Source organism: Anas platyrhynchos, chromosome 2, assembly GCF_047663525.1.
Source record: "Anas platyrhynchos isolate ZD024472 breed Pekin duck chromosome 2, IASCAAS_PekinDuck_T2T, whole genome shotgun sequence".
NCBI lineage: Eukaryota > Metazoa > Chordata > Aves > Anseriformes > Anatidae > Anas > Anas platyrhynchos.
The window spans coordinates 6,870,240-6,888,673 of NC_092588.1; the positions used below are offsets into that span (position 1 = coordinate 6,870,240).

The following is an 18,434-nucleotide window of genomic DNA, read 5'->3' on the forward strand; positions in this document are numbered from 1 at the left end:
ACTGGAGTACACTAAGAATAAAATATATGCATTAATATCAAGTGATGTTCAGGTTTTGAAGACTTCTTCATCAATGTAGTGTAGTTCCCTCCAAAGGCAGCACAGGGAAACACAATTATTTGCAGTAGATAAAGCTATAACAAGTTCAGATTTCAAATGAAAATCTGTAATTTTATTTTGTAGGTGGTATCAAGCAAACAGGTCGTGTAAGGCTTATGGCATAGAGCACAGACAAAATTGGATTAATATTCTATATTGAGTCCTTACAAAAAGGTGTTCCAATTCTCACATTTACGTGTGTAAGGGTTACCCAATCATATTCATACAAGATTTAACTTGTCATCTTGGTGAGTCATCAAGAGCCTACATCTTTTCTTCCTCACTTTGTATATAGAATCTTAATTGAATAAGCTTTTTTTCACTGATTCCTTCAGCACCATTCACATGAAAGGAAAGTATAATTTAGGTCTCACTTGAGAAGTGGATACAACCCGCAGTTCTTAATATGCATGCATCACACTTCAAAAATATTGGCAAGTCAAAACAGTTACCATCTAGCCATAGCATATCCAGTTAATGAAGTCTAAAGCAGAGAGACAAGCACTAGCAGGTCTCAGTTAAAGTTTGAGAGGACTAACGAAGACCACTACAGTCTGCTGACAGATTCATACAAACCACATTTAATACTGGAAAAATACCTACACTACCAAAGCATACATCTTAGGCTATCCTCTACCCCTATGTTTTTTGTAATTGACAATTATTCAAGTGTACAACTTAACATAGCATTAAGCAAGATTTATGCAGTCATCAACAAGACAAAGTAGCATTATCTTCCCCTACTTTAAGGGATTTTCAGCAATTTTAGTGCTTTGCCAGCACCCTCCATCCCAACTGACAGAAGGCTATGGTGAAACTTCACACTGGTAATACTTAATTCAGCAATATAAAAGGTATCTTATTGATACTTGGTATTTAAAAACATTAGTTCTAATGAATTCCAATCCATTCTATACCCCCCTCCAAAATTTATTTCCTATGTAATTCTCTGGCACATGAGGAACTCAACATTTTTACTTCACTCTTTACCAGCATGTGCTGTAGCCACACCACCCCACTTCACAGAACACAAAGGCAAGGCCTGGCAGAGTGATGAAGCACTCATTGTAGAAGATCTGGTTTGAGACCAACCAAGGAGCCTGAATATACACAAGTACGTACAACCCAATGAGATACATCCACGGGTCTTGAAGGAACTTGCAGATGAAGTCACTCATATCTATCATATTTGAGAAGCTGTGGCAGAGGCTTGATGTCCAGGTGGAGATCAGTGAGCAGTGGTACCCCTTAGGTGTTAATATCTTTGAAGGGACATGGACAGCAGGATTGAGTACACCCTAAGCACATTTCCTGATGACACCAAGTTGTGTGGTGCAGCTGACACACTGGAGGGAAGGGATGCCATCCAGAGGAATCTGGACAAGCATGAGAGGTGGGCCTATGTGAACTTCATGAGGTTTGAGGCCAAATGCAAGATCCTTGCATTTGGCAACATCAAATATCAGTACATACTGTGCAAGGAGGGTGGTTGAGAGTAGTTCTGCAGAAAAGGACTTGGAGGGTGTTAGTGGATGAAAAATTGGACATGAGGCAACAGCATATGCCTGCAGCCCAGAAAAACATATCAAACGTATCATAATAAACCAGGCTGCATCAGAAGTGTAGTTATGAAGTCAAGGTATGCGTTTGTCCTTCTGCTCTGCTGTTGTGAGACCCCATCTGCATTCAGTTCTAGGGCCTCCAGCACAGGAAGGACCTATCAGAGCAAATTCAAAGAGGGCTACAAGGGTAAGAGGGCTCAAGCACCTCTCCTACAAAGACAGGCTGAGAGAGTTGGGGTTGTTCAGCCTGGAGAAAAGGATCAAGCAAGACCTTACAGCAGTCTTCCAGTAGTTAAAGGGCACCTACAGGAAAGCTGAAGGACTTGCCAGGACAAGGCATAACAGCTTTAAACTGAAAGAGGGTATAGAGTAGAACTTAGGAATAAATTCTCTAGAGGATGGTGAGGCACTAGAACAGGTTGCTAGAGAGGTTATGGATGACCTGTCCCTGGTCTAGTGGAAGATGTAAAGATGTAGTTCCAATCTCCTTGCTATGGGCAAGACCCTTCCAACCCAAACTGTTCTATAATTCTACGGTACTATAGCCCAGAAAGCCATATTTGATACCTAAAAGTACACTGGAAGCTCATACTCCATTTGATTATATATATTCAAATAGTCTAGACAGATTCAGACAAACCCAGTGCCCATCAGTCTATAGCCCCATCATTACACTGCTTCGCATGGTTGACAGTATATGCCCAAGTCACCCATCTCTTCCAAACATTTCCCAGAACATGTTTTCTAAATTAAATGACTTTTTAAAAAAAATGTATTGGGATTATGTGGCAAGGTTTTTGTAGCAGGGGGCTGCAGGGGTGTTCTCTATGAGAAGAGCCCAGCAGCTACCCCATCTTAGACAAGGGCCAGTTTCAGACCGCTCCAAAGGGACCCGCCACTGGCCAGAGTTGAACCAATAAGTGATGTTATTTGTGCCTCTGTGAGAGCAGATTTAAAGGGAAAAAAAACCTGCTGCGCAACAGCAGCTGGGAGAAGAGTGAGAAAAATGAGACAGAACCATCCCTGCAGCCCCCGAGGTGAGTGCAGCAGGAGGGCAGGAGGTGCTCCAGGCACGCAGCAGCAGTTTCCCTGCAGCCTGTGGAGAGGCCCTTGGTGGAGCAGGCTGTCCCCCTGCAGCCCATGGGTCCCACATGGAGCAGATCTCCACACTGCAGCCCAATTACAGATTGTAATTAGTTAGTGATCTGTCCTCACTTCAAACCAGGCACTTTTCTTCATCTTTTGTCCACTTGTTGTGTTGAGAGGAGGAGTGAGCACTGCAGTAGAGCTTAGTGAGCCAGTATGAAATCACAAAAGCTTTCCATTGTTCATGCTTCAAAGTATTAGGGAGCAGAACAGATGAAGCTGTCACAAGCACATGTAATGCATTTAAGTTCTTCCACTGAATTCAGCAAAATCAGTTGTAGTGGACATTTGAGTGTTTGGACTTCAGAAAACTCATGCTTGTTAGATTCAACATAATCAGTACCAGCAAGCATAATCTGTACCTTACTAGAAGTACTATTGAACCCAATGATACATGCAGCCATGCCTTAATACCTGCCTTCAACAGCTGCCTTTTCACCACCTCTGCGTAACCCATTCCAATACTCATTTATCTTCATGTTGAAGCACATTAAGGCTTATTCTTGTTGAGACTGCACTCTTGTTCAAAGCTATATGAACATTCCTCTTCAAGTCGCTCTTCAGTTTCAGAAGGCACAGTAAATAAGGTTGTTTATAAAATCCAGTGAGAACTACCACATCACTGAGGTCAAAGGAAAATACCTACATTCTGTGATATTACACTGCTCAAATAAACTAAGAAAGTGAATGCTACCACTTCAGCACCTGTAAGGTGTTCAAAAAGTCTTATGCTGGTGTAATCTTTATGTATATCTGTTGAGTCAACCTACTGTTCAAAAGAGTAGATCCTTGTATGTTACAACTGAAGTAGTCCAACTGCCTGATGACATCAAGGTTAACCAGAAGTTACAACATTAAGGGCATTATCCAAACACCTCTTGAGCACTGATAAGCATGGGGTATCAACCACCTCACTAGGAAGCCCAGCCCAGCATTTGACTACCCTCATAATAAAGTTAAACAAGTCCTAGAGCATTTATGTATTCTGGTCTACATACATAAGAAAACAAGCATACAGAGGCTAACTTCTACATGCAGAAGGCAACTAATTCTAGCATACCATTCTGATCAATTTAATCACCTCTACTCCTTCAAAAGGCCATCGCTACTTTTGTCAAAAGACTAAGCAAAACTATTTTATTTTATTATTTATTATTTCTTACTGACCTTGGCTGCAGTAAAGCCAAGTTACCTTTTTTTTTTTTTCATCTTTGCCTGGAAGGCACAGGTTACAGTATGAATACTTTAAGAAACATGCTTGGCAGTTACAACATACAAAGGTAGTCTATACATCTGCTACCCAAAGGAAAAGGACTTAAAATTCAACAAGTGTTAAGTTGTATCAGCTTCAACATAAATTCAATGTTGAAAAAAGCTTAGCATCCAAGTTAAAAACTAACAAACAGAAGGGGAATCATTAAGATCCTTTCCATATACTTAACATCAGGCATTCCCAAACATTTGTGTATGAAGAAACATATTAGAGAAGCAGATCACTACCACAGTCAATTGTTCCAAATATTTTTTGAGAATAACAATGAGTTGAGCCACTTCATGAAATTTTTGACAAAGATATAGGATTTCTCTACAGCCATAGCAAACCTGAAAGTTCAGCTTATGGACTCACTTCAGCTGCAGTTCTCACAAGGGAGGGCACCAACATCTGTTCATTAGTTTCCCAGCAAAAAAAAAGCAAGATCCAAACCTGTGAGAAGTCTGTTCCCTGTAGGAGCACCTGCTTATCTATACTTTCTTTAGTGGAGGCATAGCAATCTTCCTTTTTTATGGCATCTATCCAAGTTTAAGAAAATAAAACTAGTACTTCTAGCATTCCCCTAGCAGAATATTTATAATTTTCAAGACTTAAGACTGAAAGAGTACAACTTAATGTTTTATACCTGCGTAAGTATCTGAAGTAGCTACCAATTTCTGCCAGTAAGCTTTAGTTAAAGTAAATCGAAAGATTTTGTAAACAAAGTTTTAACACACACTTTTAGTAGCATTTATGATATAGCTGTATTTGCCACAAGGAACAGCTCTATGTATTTTTATCTAAAGTAAGTGTCTTCATGTTTTGAAGTAAATCTAAGCAGTTCTCTATAAAACAAATTATAGGAAAAGCCATTACAGGTTAATAAGTTTGCTTATTAGCAGAAGTTACTTTAGAAATTTGAGGTCTGATTTCTCCCCAATATGCAGTTATACTTTGCTTCTTGCAGCTGTCACATATGCATGGAGTTCTGTTCAAGTACTAAGCAGTCAAGGTATTAAATCCAGCAGTCTTTATTTTAAAGCAATTTAAAACCAAGCACTTATACAGAAGTAGAAAGTCTGATGTGTTTTCTGAAAGTGGTAAACTGAGGCACATTATCTTGCACAGTCATATGATCAGTTTCAGAATTATATCATTTGGGTTTCAATCCAGCTAAATGCAAAACCTTGTTTTTCTTCCTCACCACTACAACTTTTTCCCTGGTAATGACTCATGTTTTTTTCCTCTATGTTAGTAATTCTCACATGTGATGTACAAGATAGGTGACAGTTTAGTGGAACAATTCACAACCAGCGAAGTATATCCACACTGAAGGTGAGAGAGATCAAAGCTAAACTGATTACACTGGTTTGAGATATCAAGTAGTGAGTAATGCTGGGAAAATGCAGAAGCTTCAACTGACCAGATGCCTGCCCTGCCTTCATAAACACGTATAGTCAAGTTCCTGGTCCATTTCTTCCTGCCAACATTATGAAAAGCACCAACACCAAGAACCTGAGGCATCATTACTCTTGGTTCAGTGTCATTTAAGATGTTTCCAAATGGGAAGTTTGGTGCTTCTATTTCTAAAAACATAGAATCAAAGTATTATCTAGATGTTAGAGTGGAAAAAGGGGCTGCATTTGAAAAGTGTAGCTGCCCAAGAAATGCAGGGTTTGGGAAGCCAGAGGATGAATGGTAGCTGAAAGGAAGCAGTAAACACTCAGAATGGCAGATTGTTGTATCACGCATGGGAAGCAAAACATTCAGAAAATGTTTGAGAACAAAAGACCAAAACAATCATAATCACACTTCATTCTACAAATGCATTCATGAAGAATGGTTCTTGTAGGTATTGATACACAAATTAACATTTCACATCACTTCCATATCTTGATTCATTGAGCAAGTGCAAAGATAACTGATTTAGTTAAAAACAGTAACTAAATACAAACATACTATTTAATATAAACCCAAGAAATAAAAGTGCTTAAGTGAACTGAACAGGATCTGACTGTCCATTAATACTAAAACTGGAAAGAACATTTAACCAGGGAAAAGTTTAACTTCTCATCAAGCCATCAGCAGAAATAGCCATAAACATTTCTAAATCCCCAACTGGGGGTATAAAGACCTAATGGTCAGTGTTTCAGAGCAAGAAAATATCAGACACATTACGCAATCTCTACAGTACATGAACAAAGCTCCATTCTCAGGGCTGCTCTTTTGATAGCATTCACTTCTGAAGCAATACACATTATTTAACAGGTTATTATTCCAATTTACTACAGCTCTCAAAAATATGAACACTAAATTATCTGAAAGAGCTGAGATAGGAAAAGCATTTTTCTTTTCCATTAAATTCATATAGCTTCCATTTTACCCCTTGCATAATAACCATCTATTGGCAGTACCTCTTGACAGGAAGCAAGGGATTAACTATGTAGCTGGCCAGAAGCATCCATTCTCTTTAATCTATTTTTCTGAAGGGGCCATCTGCTCTTATTTCTTCATTTCATGCCCTAGCTTGAAATCACATTCACTATTCCGTTAGTATTTCAATTAGTTGCACACAAGTTTCTCCCATGTCAGGATGGCTGTCATGGGGATGAAATGCTGTAAGGTGAGAGGGGAAAAGGGTTATTACCAACAGCTGATTGACTAATTTATACAGCTCAAATAGCTAATTAGTCATCAATAAAATGAAGGGAAAATAACCCTTTCTCTAGCATTTGTTTTATTACAACACAGCTTGACATCCATTACTGACAAGTTATCTACAGCCATGTTTTCAAGTGCCAAACCTGAATGGAAGAGGGACTAGGTTTGTTCTCCTCTCAGCTATTCTCCTTCAGGTGACTATACAAAAGCTTCAAATCTTTGATAACAGCACCAAAAATTTCCAAAAGAGGAGCCCAAAGTGCCTCATACAAATGCTGACAAGCCTTATCTACATGATTAGCACCATTTGCAGGGACTTATGAATAATAAATGCTGCTTCTGAAAAATTTACTCACCGCAAACTACAAGTTTGAGCTACAGCCAGATATCACTAATACAATAATATCTAATTAAGCAAGGGATTCTGGAAGTATGGTACAGATTGAAGCAAAGTACTATTTCCCACTGCATCCAAGCAGGAAAGGCAACTGTCCAACTCCAACTTTTCCATTAATTTAACCAGTACAAAAACCAGCTCAGATACTGGGCAGGTTCTGGCTTAGCATAGAGAGCAGCTAACTTCTCAGCATCTTCATGCAAGCCAGTATAACAGAGAGCTTTCTAGCCTATGCAAACAGCCACTGAAAACTCTGGCCATTGCCTTGAACACAGACAAAAGGAATCAATGCCTTGAGGAGCTACTAGCTACTTACAGACAGAAAATAGATTACATTAACAATGTTGAGCTTACCCATTGAAGAAATTTACTTGTTGAGATCACATTGTATCTTTTTCCTTCTATCTGAAGCATTAATTTCAAAGTGATAATTTGTCTAGAGTTCTTCACAGAGCTGACCTCAACCATCTCTTTGCCACTTATGCGATAATGAAATACATATCAGCATTTTTAATTAACCTTGTATTAATCTATGTGAGCTATTACTTAGTGTTCCAAACAAGGCCTATTACTTCATGAGGTGCATAAATTTCTTAAGTGCATCTATGAATAAGTGACTTATGAATATGATAGTTGCCCTGCACTCTCCATTTAATCAGTGATAATTGCTATATTCTAAGAGCTTACAGTTTAAAGGCTTAGTGAAGTGTTACTTTTAAAACTCAACTTAACACTTACCAAACCATCCTGGGTCTCACTAGTTAAGGAATGCATCAGGAGAACAGTACAGGCCAAAGCTATTTGTTTCCATCTACATCTTAATTGCATTTGGAAACCCTGAGCCCAAAGGCAGCTCTACTACAATTACAGCACACACAAGCCTAAGCTTGTGATTAAGCAACAAGCAGTAAAAAGGAAAACCTCTGGGATGGCAAAACAGTCAGATGCAAATACTGTTTTCAAACAGGTCAGTTACCAGTTAAAGCCTTTAAGCCTTCAACTTTTCATATTCACATGTTAAGACTGAAGCTTAGAGAATCATTTAATATTACTCACATTTTACAGTATATCATTTTCAGCAGGAGGGACCTGCATTTCAAGAAGCAGACAATGCTTGGCTACAAAGTCCCTATGCCTAATGAACACTGAATACATACAGCAGCCAGGTACAGCTCCCACAGAAGCAGCTACCAGCTTTCTTTAAAAGGGAGCAACATCATTTCCCAACAGTTCTGTTTCAACACAGCAGCAGATGCTCGTTAGGCTGAATGCCGGCTCCCCCTGCTGACACATTGTCAGTATGAGAGTTACAGCACTGCTGTCATGCTGAAGATACAGGCTGTATTTCAGAAAAATGTCTGAAAAGCCCTTCAGAAAAACCTACAAGTAAAAACCACATGATGACTCTAGTACTTTGTGACCTACCACTATCACAGCAGTGTTTGACAGAAGGATAGTATCCAGAAGTTGTCTTAATTTCAAAAATCACTAAGATCCTCAGTGGGAGTCTGACAGAAAATCCCATTGTGGGACACATCTGCTCATTCTGCTCCAATTAATACTTCATAATTACCTGATATCCAAATTCACAAGAAAATAAGGCTGAAAGGAGTCTCAGAAATACATCCCTTCCCTCAAGTATTTTAGTATACTCTTGTCATTGCTGAAGCTTGCTTCATATAACCTTAACAGGTACCTGTGAGAACTTAAAGAACAGATAGAGTAAGCTTTAACACTGTTAAACCCTGGTACATGCTTTTATACAGTTGGCCATAAAAAAATCTTATTTCTCCAGACCATGAATGCATGGTGTAATAAAAAGTTCAAGGGTATATAATAAGTCAAAAGAATCTTTAAGAACAATTTGTTAGACCAGATGAATTGGGTCACAGTAGTCCTTTCTAGTCTTCAGGACCATGTTTCACCCCACGGTCTTTGTCCAGAATATCATTAGAATAGCTCTAGGAAGTTTAACTAGAGCCAGAGACATCACCCCAACCTAGTTACTATGGATCTTCAAACTGGAAGCGATGCAAGTTCTCTTTCAAACAACCAGAATCTAAGCAAGAAAAAGTCAAATGATTCATAAACTGTTTTGTTTTAGGAAACCCCAACACCTACCACAAAAGTCTTGGGGGAACCCCTGTAATGCACAGAAGTCAGCTGTGATGTGCCCTTCTCCACAGAAATCATATGTTGCTCCTAAAACCAAGGCAGGCTGGAAGCAGTCAGGTAATTAGTACAGTGAAAAAGCACTCTGGGCTTCAGAACTTTTGTAACTATGCAAATATGACAAGAAATTTGCTCAAACCATATGAAGGCAGTTCTAGGAGGGAAAAGTGTTTCAGGCCAAATTTGGTTGTGTGGGCTATACTTAAGCACAGCAAAAAAAAAAATGAAAGAACTAAACAGACATTATGATGAACCTCAGTTTTTCACTGCTGCAAAATTGAAATATATCACTTAAGTTTGTAGAAGGGTGGAAGATAAAAGGGCAATTTTTCACATCAATTTACTCCAAGCTGTATCATTCAGGTCTGCACATAGGAGGGTACATCATTGCTTTTCTTTCTTTCAAGAAATAAAAATCATAGATCCTCAGTTAAGGAGCTCAGAGAATGGAAACTGAGCTGCTGACCAGAGATCATTGCTTTACTGCACACTCTGGCTGGCCACCTCCTAGGGGATACAGATCAAAAGGAACCAGTAAGGAAAAGTTTTGTCCATTATCAGTTAACACAAGAATATACTGTAAAGGAAGAATTCCTGTGTTAAGAGCAGTTCTTTGGTTTCTGTACATTTCAGAAGCAACACTACTACCCCCTCCCCCCCCTCCCCAAACAAGCAGAAAGTACAGCTGAAGAAATCTAAAAGCTTCCTGCTTTCAAAGAACTTTCCTTCAGGAATACTGTTACTGCTCCTGGATGATCAGAGACAGTTGAGACTACAAATGCATTTACTTTCCAAGCATCCAATGAATGCAGCAGGATCTTCAGTGTCAGAGCAACAGCAGCAATTTTCACTAGATTCTGTTTTATCCATGAAAAGGCACCTTCCCTTACTGGTTATTCCTATTATACACTCCAAGTGGATTAATAAAGTTGAAGGAAAATAGTAAATCCTCAAAGGATTTGCAACTTCAGATTTTTCATTGTCACTATATTAAACTAAGATCAGCACAGCCAAACTTCTAATCTAAAGGGGAAATTGTTAAGTGCAAGAGCAATAGGTTTACTGAAATTATTCCTGATTTAGGTTTCCAATTATTTTGTCAAGGAATCCTTCCTGAAAACCTACAAAAGAACACCTAGATAGGCCAAAAATTAAAGATTACCAACTACAAGCATTGAACTGACATTTGTTTGCTGCTGCCTTGCAACTTCGTTTCTGCTGAGCTGCTAGCTGAAGCCAAGTCTGATAAACACATCAAATAAGAAATGGAAGGCAGCCAGCAAAACAGCAACTGGAAATGGAGACTAGGAAGGACAAATTTAACTTTTCAGTTTCTTATGAATATTACCTTGACAATAAGGTAAAACAATTAAAAGACAACACATGCCATAAGAACAGTGAAAGATAAATATGAGAAAGATGAATTCTAGCAAAGGAATGTTTTAAAATAAAAGGCAAGGAGAACAAAACAGGCACTACTCAACTGCTGAGACAGCTCAGCTTAAGGCACAGAAGTCAGAATTTAGTTTGGACAAGACCCATAAGATCATCAAGCCCAGCCATCCACTAACTGCCAAGTCCACTACTAAACTATGTCCCTAAGCACAACATCTACACATTCCTTAAATACTTCTAGGGATGGCAACCACTAGACTATGCAGTCTGTTCCAGCATCTAACCACCCCTTCTGGAAAGAAATTTTCCCTGATACCCAATCTAAACCTCTGCTGGCACAACCACTTCCTCAGCTTCAAGTATTTTCCTTCCAACCTCTAGTTGTTACTCTTCAGCTTCATCTTTGTCATAAGTATCTAGCTTACCACTGTGATGCATAGGATAACATTGTTAGAGAGTGATAAAGGAGGGCTACAAGGTTGAAGGGTCTGGAGGGAAAGACATATGAGAAGTGGTTGAGGTCCCTTGGTTTGTTCAGCCCAGGCTGAGGGGAGGCCTCATGGTGGCCTGCAGCTCCCTCATGAGGGGAGCAGAGGGGCAAGCGCTGAGCTCTGCTCTCTGGGGACACTGACAGGACCTGAGGGAACAGCACACACCTCACATTGAATCAAATATGTCAAGAGAAAAGTCTTGTATTTCCTATACTTGATTTAACAGCTAATCATCCAAAGTTTTAGTACTGTGCTTTACTTTCCACTTGTACTCTTTGCTACATATTTCACAGTAACTTCAAAGGGCCTCTTAAGAACCTTTATTTACCTCTGTGGAGGTAGTTATGCACTCAAGCCACAGGTTAATGATCACTTTCACAAATGAATCAGGCTAACAAGCAGCCTACAGACCTTTTATCAAGCTTGCGAAGCATTTTGCAGAGCTTTCCATGATATTCTTGAAGATAAAGATGTTCAGGATTCTGTACCTAGAATGTTGTAAGACTGACATTTTAGTCCCTATGACCTTAGTTACAGGGCCATATGGATTTTCTACCTAGTGATGCACTTGGAGACTTTCTTTCTTACTTTTCAGGTCCCTATCTTTGCAGATCATAGGATCATCCAGGTTTGAAAAGATCTTCATGATCATCAAGTCCACCCATAAACCTGACCTGCCAAGTCCCGTCATTAAATCACATCCTTTAGTGCCACATCACCATCTCTTGTTTTCTAGTCTCTTCACCAGCTTCGTTTCTATTCTCTGCACATGCCCAAACAACTCAGGATGCCGTAGGCCTTCTTGGCCACCTGGGCACACTGCTGGCTCATGTTCAGCCAGCTGTCTGTTGGCCAGCACCCCTAGGTCATTTTCTGCTGGGCAGCTTTCCAGCCACTCTTCCCCAAGCCTATGCCGGTCAAGCAGATCAACAGCCCCTACTTTATCAAGATATGCCACTTACCCAGTGTACTTGTCCTTTATCATTCTCTATCACTATTAATAACAAACATTAAGCCTGCAAGACTCCTGTAGAGCTCAGATAACAGTCAATTTACCAGAAACTATTAGTTATGTCAGGTACCAGTTAATCCATTTAAACATGCTTTTTACTGGAACTGCTTAATGTTAATTAAAAAGGCATGCAGTACCACATCAAACCCTTTACAAAGGCTGCCTTAACTCTGAACCCCAATAACCAACTCTTAAATCAAAACACTACCTTATTTCTCAATTACACTTCAAGTTCAAGTCAGATGGAGGTAATTCAGGAGGCACAGACATCACATGCATAAATTCTAAGTGCACACAAGTAGAGTCAAGCAAGCCATGGGCCAGAGGAGAAGCCATTCAGTGCTGTGACTTTGCAATTTCGACAGTAAATAAGTGTTCAGAAGGTTAGAGTTTTAATTTGCATGGCTGGTGTCGAAAAGGATTGAAAGTGACAAACCATGTCAGCTTAAATTTGAAACCTTTAAATTTGATCTCTCTCATTGACTGCCAAAGTAAGTGTGCAAGTGAATTAGAAGTCAGCTTTGGGCTCAGTGTGATCATCGGTGAGCAGCTGCAGGCTAGAGTCATGCTTCAGAGCAGATGAGCCCAGGGTGAAGTATGCATGATTATCTTAAGCTGCATTTTGCAGCTTCCCTGTTAACATGACTTGAATGCCTGATAAACCATTTCTCCAGACTTTTAAGAGACTAAGAATCTAATTGTTCACAAGCTTAATTACTTACTTTCCCCGTGCCATTTCATTGGAGTAAAGCAGCGAGGCAGCTACAAGTGTCAGCTTGTGAGGTGTTACAGAGCAGAGAATATGGCCTGACCAAGACATGAGGGACAACCACCCCAATGATTGCTTCAAATTCTTATTTCTTTTCAAGCTATATTAACAAAACAACCTAGGTCAGCCCTGTCTGGTTTTATGGGGCTGCCATCAAGCTACATCCATTCATATTACTGTCACAAATTTCTCAGTGCATTATGCCTGCAAAATAACAGTAGTCTATGAAAGCTTGCAGGGTTTTGAAGTCTGATTACGAGACGATAACAGCAGTTTTTGCTTTCTAGTTAACCTCCAGGAATGACAACTTAAAGGGACTTTGAAGAAATCTTTCAGTCTGAAGGGCGTATTACAGAATTAACTCTTAAGGCTACTTGAAACATTTAAAATCCCTCCAGCTTTTCATTTGCTTTACAAAATGCTTACAACCTTCAAAAGCATTTTGCCAGCCTCCAAGAGCAGGACACCTCAAATGAGTTATTTCTTCGCTCATGTGTGAGAATGCAGTGAGAAGTGAATGCAAATGTGAGGTTGTACAGCCGTAGTGGATGTGTAACTTCATGAGGGACTGGGAACCAGAGGCACCATGCATGTCTGTCCCACCCCACATTTGCCCTCGAAGCAAGAAGATTATTCACTAACAGATTTATGTCACAAGCTATGTATGGTATTTCAATACATGCAATCAAATACACCTTTTAGATTTGTGAAAATTAGAATTCTATTTATGAAAACTTAAAAAAAATCCTTAGTAAGCACCCGGCAACCTTCATATCCCTAAAGGGATTGATTCAAAGTTAATATCTATGGAACCTTTATTATATCCTTACTTTATTTTTACAATGCTATCTTGTCTGCTAAAAAAATCAGGTTTCTATTTTCCACAATGGAACAATACTTTCTACAGTCCTTCCTTGACATTTAAGGAGGTACTGTTTTTAGAAGATATTTGTTTACCAAACTCCTACTTTTGAAGTTTTGAGCACAAATTCCAGCAAACCCATACTGATCAGAACTGGTCACATGGCTTAGCAAGGGGACCCAACATCATACAGCTAGCACATACAGCCATCTACTGATCAGAGGGCTTGTTATTCCTCTGTGTCTTGTTCTTGAGGAGAGTTTAAGGGTAGCCTTGGTGACTGAAGCACTACCTTGAGTCTCAAAATAACTAAAATGAGATCATCAGAAGAATTATACAAGACCAATCTATATAGAAGTAAAAGCCAAAAAGCCAAAAGGTTATGTACTGGGACTCTACCTCCTGAAGTAGAAATTTCAGCTGTCCTAACCTTAGAGTTTCTTTCACCTACACATTTACCATTATACAAAGCAAGTGCCAGACATCAGCTCTCATGTCTTCCATCGCAAAACATGCCTGGTATTGACATGTTTTCACAGTGAACTTCTGTCATCATGCGATCTCACATCCTTTACTCAACATTCACAAAATACTTGCCAATACCACGCACAGGTCTGAAAGAGAATGATAACAGTAAAGTAACTCTTCTTACCAATCTTTCTGCATTTTATATTATCACTTGTGAACTAAGTTATTACAATCAATATTACACTTGAGCATTTACCAACATTCACATGCAATCCAAAATGTGAATAGCTATCAAAAACATTGAAAAGCTGCTCAGTGCCTCGCAGTGATAAAGAGTTGGTTTGATCTCAGAAGTATCACTTCTACATACAGAAGATTTTATGTAAAGCAGAGTACCTGACAGTTATGAGTTGGAAAAATGCACATTACTATATTTTTGCTCATTCAGAGAACTTTATCCTTGTCAAGATTCTGCATCTACAGAACCTTTAAGACAGTAACTGGACATAACATTCCAGCACCCACTGTCTGGGACCAGCTGCAAATTAATCCTATTAGCATGGACATCTTATTGCATCTTATTGCACATGCAGAAGAAGTCTGCTTCTGACCTGTAACATGCTTTATCATGTACAGATAAAAATAAGTCCCTTTAAAAGGGACTTACTGTTCAAGTATACAAGTAAACCTCATTTGAAGCAGGAAAGGATACAGTCTAGTCTCCTTCATAAGATTACTACTGCTCTAAAATTTAAACATTAAATATGTCATTGATTCTTTAAAACAATTTCAGCAATGGACTGCATCCCAAAAAGGCAAGTCTCCAAATGCTTGAACAGTTTTGAGCAAAAAAAAAAATCATTACTATACCAGGGCAATGAAGGATACTGATCTTTGATTTTAAAGCTTTGAAGATGCTGAAAGGTCTTATTAGGGAAAGGAAACAGTTACCTCAATTCCAGAAGAGATTAACAATACTGTCCATAAAGAATACTCTTGTAGCATCCTAGTCATCTCATCATTGCTCTTTTTCAGATGACTACCTTGAAACTAGAAAGCATGTCAAGCTCTATTTTTCCTGTATCATTTACAATTATGCAATTTGTATGTATCCAAATTATAATTTGTAATTATAAGTATAATATGCAAATGTGTCCACTTGTGCAAAAGCTATAATTAACAAATTTTTGGAAGTCTATACACAGGACCACTTCTCCGTAGAAGCCAAATTCCAACATGGGTAGAGTAGAAATTTTAGTGATGTTGCTCTTTTGTCTAAGAGCACATACTTCAGCTGCTTCAGCACCTCAGAAGGATTTGCTGGCTCAACCACGCGATTCGTACAAATCAATCTGAAGTTTCTCCAGAAAGTTGGCTTATCTACAGTATTTCAGTTAAAGTAAATGCAGATAGTAAACAATGGTATTAAGACATCAGAAACACCATTACATAATTAAGCCAGTTATTTTAAGCACTTAAAGCCTTTGATAAGATCTCCTAAACTGGGAGAAGGCACTGAAGCATGCTTCACTCTAAGCTGAAGAGCTACACAAGCTAGGTTTTAGAACATAGACAAGCCATTTAATTTGCCTTATTAAACTGTCATAGAACTCACTGAACCTGACATACAAAATGCAAACTAAAATTACATATGTTTTCCTACTAATTGCATTAATTTACCTGCAAATAACAATTGAGACGAATGAACCAGACACTGATAAAGTTTTGTGAAGACAATGGGGGTTGTAAAGCATCTTCTTAGTCATGCATCTCCTACTTCTATTTCACAGACAATTTACCTTTGATTCTTTGACTGTACATCTGCCTAGGAGGATTTCATAGAAGTTACAGAAATATGCATCTTAAACTACAACTATTTGATACTGTCCTGTTTAATAATTTTACTTGACAGACAAAATGCTTCCAGTTTAAGACAAGACTGCCTTAACTAAGCAAAAAAAAACTAAAGACTAGAATAGAGGTTGGATCAATGCCATCTACATTTTTTTCCAGGGAACACCAATTTTTGCTACTGGAAGTATGCATGCAGATACCAGATATTAAACAATAAAAAGAAAGCAGAGTTCCTGCCCTTTAATTTAATTTCAGTGGGAATTGCAAAAGCTTAGTGTCCCACAGAGTCATGACTCCGGTAATAGTTGTAGAATCATATACTTTCATTATATACTTCCATATACACTGTTTGAAATAATATACCTACTTCTGTAACTTCTTCATAATTATGATTTACACAATCTGTACATGTTAAAAAATCCACTATTACTAACTGAAAGTAACTTCACTAATTTGCAGCCTTAAATTCTTAGCCATCAAGCTTAGCACTTATAGCAAACAAACATCTGTTTGTTAATCCAATCCCCTTTCTCCCACTATCAGTGGCACATTTCCAAATTCAGAATCAGGAAAAACATGCAAAATACCAACAGCCCAAGGGCACACAGCTACAAATCACATGGCATATGCATTCCACAGCTGAAACTGACAGCTACCTGTAACTCCAGAGTATTTCACACAACAGTTGATCCCCCATCAGATTTAGAGATTGGCATTTGCAGTCCATTACACATCAAAAAGTATGTCAATGCATTAAAAGAAGCATTGATTGAGACTTGTTCCTGTGATGTGAAGTACTGGAGTACAGCTCTGCAATCACTTCAGTTGAAGCAAAAATCATTTGATTTTGCTTAGGTTATATGCTGATTTAACATAACATATTTCAGTTGACCATCCCAAGCACTCTATTAAGTGTCTATCTACAGAGCTGCACTTGAAAGTCACCTGCTAATTACCCATTTCCAAATTTACATGAGGCATTAGAGTGTAAGTCACATGGGACTTTACTGAAACAAAGAACCAGCACTTTACAGCTTATGTGACATGCCAGATGCAGAGGACACAAAATTACATCTGATTATCTGGAGCTACATAACCAAAAACGCATTTTGTTTGATTATCTGGAGGTATATAATTGAAAAAGAGAATGTTTTCAAAAAATCAATGAAATAACTGAAGTATTAAGGTACAGCCAATACCTAGAGTCCCAAGCTCACGGGCAAAGATATAGATTGTAGTGTCCTTTTGAAAAAGGATCACGCATCTATGAACTGTGAACTATTTATTACGCAGAAACACCCCAGGCAAGCTAAACTAGGAAAGCATTTGGGGCATTTAACTGGGAAGCTAACTTCCAACACAAGCAGAAGCTCCTAAACCCCAAAGCCGTCCTATGCAACTCGGCTTGGGATAAATCAACCAGTGACCGTCTCTGGTGGCCTGAAATCTATCTCTGGAGGAAAGCTGAGATTTGGGGATATCGGTGCCGGATTTACAGCCGCTCAGGGAGACGGAGTGCGTCCGGCCGAGCACCCCCATCCCTTGGAGGATCACCACCGTGACCCCCCAGCCCCACAGACCCCGAGGAGGGCTGGATGTGGAGGGGTCCCCAAACCCCCCCCTCGGGAGCTGGCAGCGGGGGAGGTGACACGGATAATTGGGGAACCCCGGAGGAAAGTTCGAGCAGCGCGGCAGGGGCCGCCCCCCCGCCGCCCCTCACCTTGGTTGACCAGGCGCAGGGCGTGGGTGAAGGACGGGTCCAGGGAGTCCTTCTCGGCCATCAGCTCGGGCAGGTACTTCTCGTCCATGCCGGAGGCACAGGGAGCCGGAGCCCCAGCGGGGAAGGAGGAAGAAGAAGAGGAGGAGGCGGCGGTGCGGGGCTGCGTCCCGGGCGGCGGTAAATCCTCGGAGGCAGCGCTTCCCAACCCCGGCCGCCTCCCGCCAGGGGCTGCGGGGACGCATCCAGAGGGCAGCGCCGCGAGCCCCCGGCCGAGAGCGGGGAGGGAAGGGGCGCCGAGCCCCCCTCCCCCGGTCCTGCTCCGGGCACGGACAAATCCCTTTAATGGAGACGCACTGCTGGGAGTGGGGGGAAGAAGCGGATCACAGCGCGCTGGCCCTCAAGGAGAAAAATCGGGGGGATTAATTAATTTAAAAAAATAAAAAAAAATAACGGGGGCTGCGGGCGCAGCGCCCAGACCCACACCTGCCGCCGCGCTGCGCCGACTGAGCGGGCGAGCCCCGCCGCGCCAGGTTTAAATACCCCCACCGAGGCCACGCCCCCTTAGCCACGCCCA

At 40.1% G+C, this 18,434-nt stretch overlaps 1 protein-coding gene across 4 annotated transcripts in view; it reads right to left on the reverse strand.

Annotated features, from left to right (window-relative positions):
• The window catches only part of KHDRBS3 (KH RNA binding domain containing, signal transduction associated 3), a 91,665-nt gene extending 73,286 nt beyond the window's left edge, over window positions 1-18,379 (reverse strand). For 3 of the 4 annotated variants that reach the window (XR_003495860.3, XM_027452736.3, XM_027452735.3), the window contains exon 1: window positions 17,861-18,379. Coding sequence is in view for 3 of the 4 variants with exons in the window: in XM_027452736.3 (XP_027308537.1) it covers window positions 17,861-17,948 (88 nt within the window). In the remaining variant the exon portion in view is untranslated. The remainder of the gene's footprint in view (window positions 1-17,860) is intronic. The other variant, XM_027452737.3, reaches the window with a different exon arrangement.
• Between the last annotated feature and the right edge of the window lie 55 nt (window positions 18,380-18,434).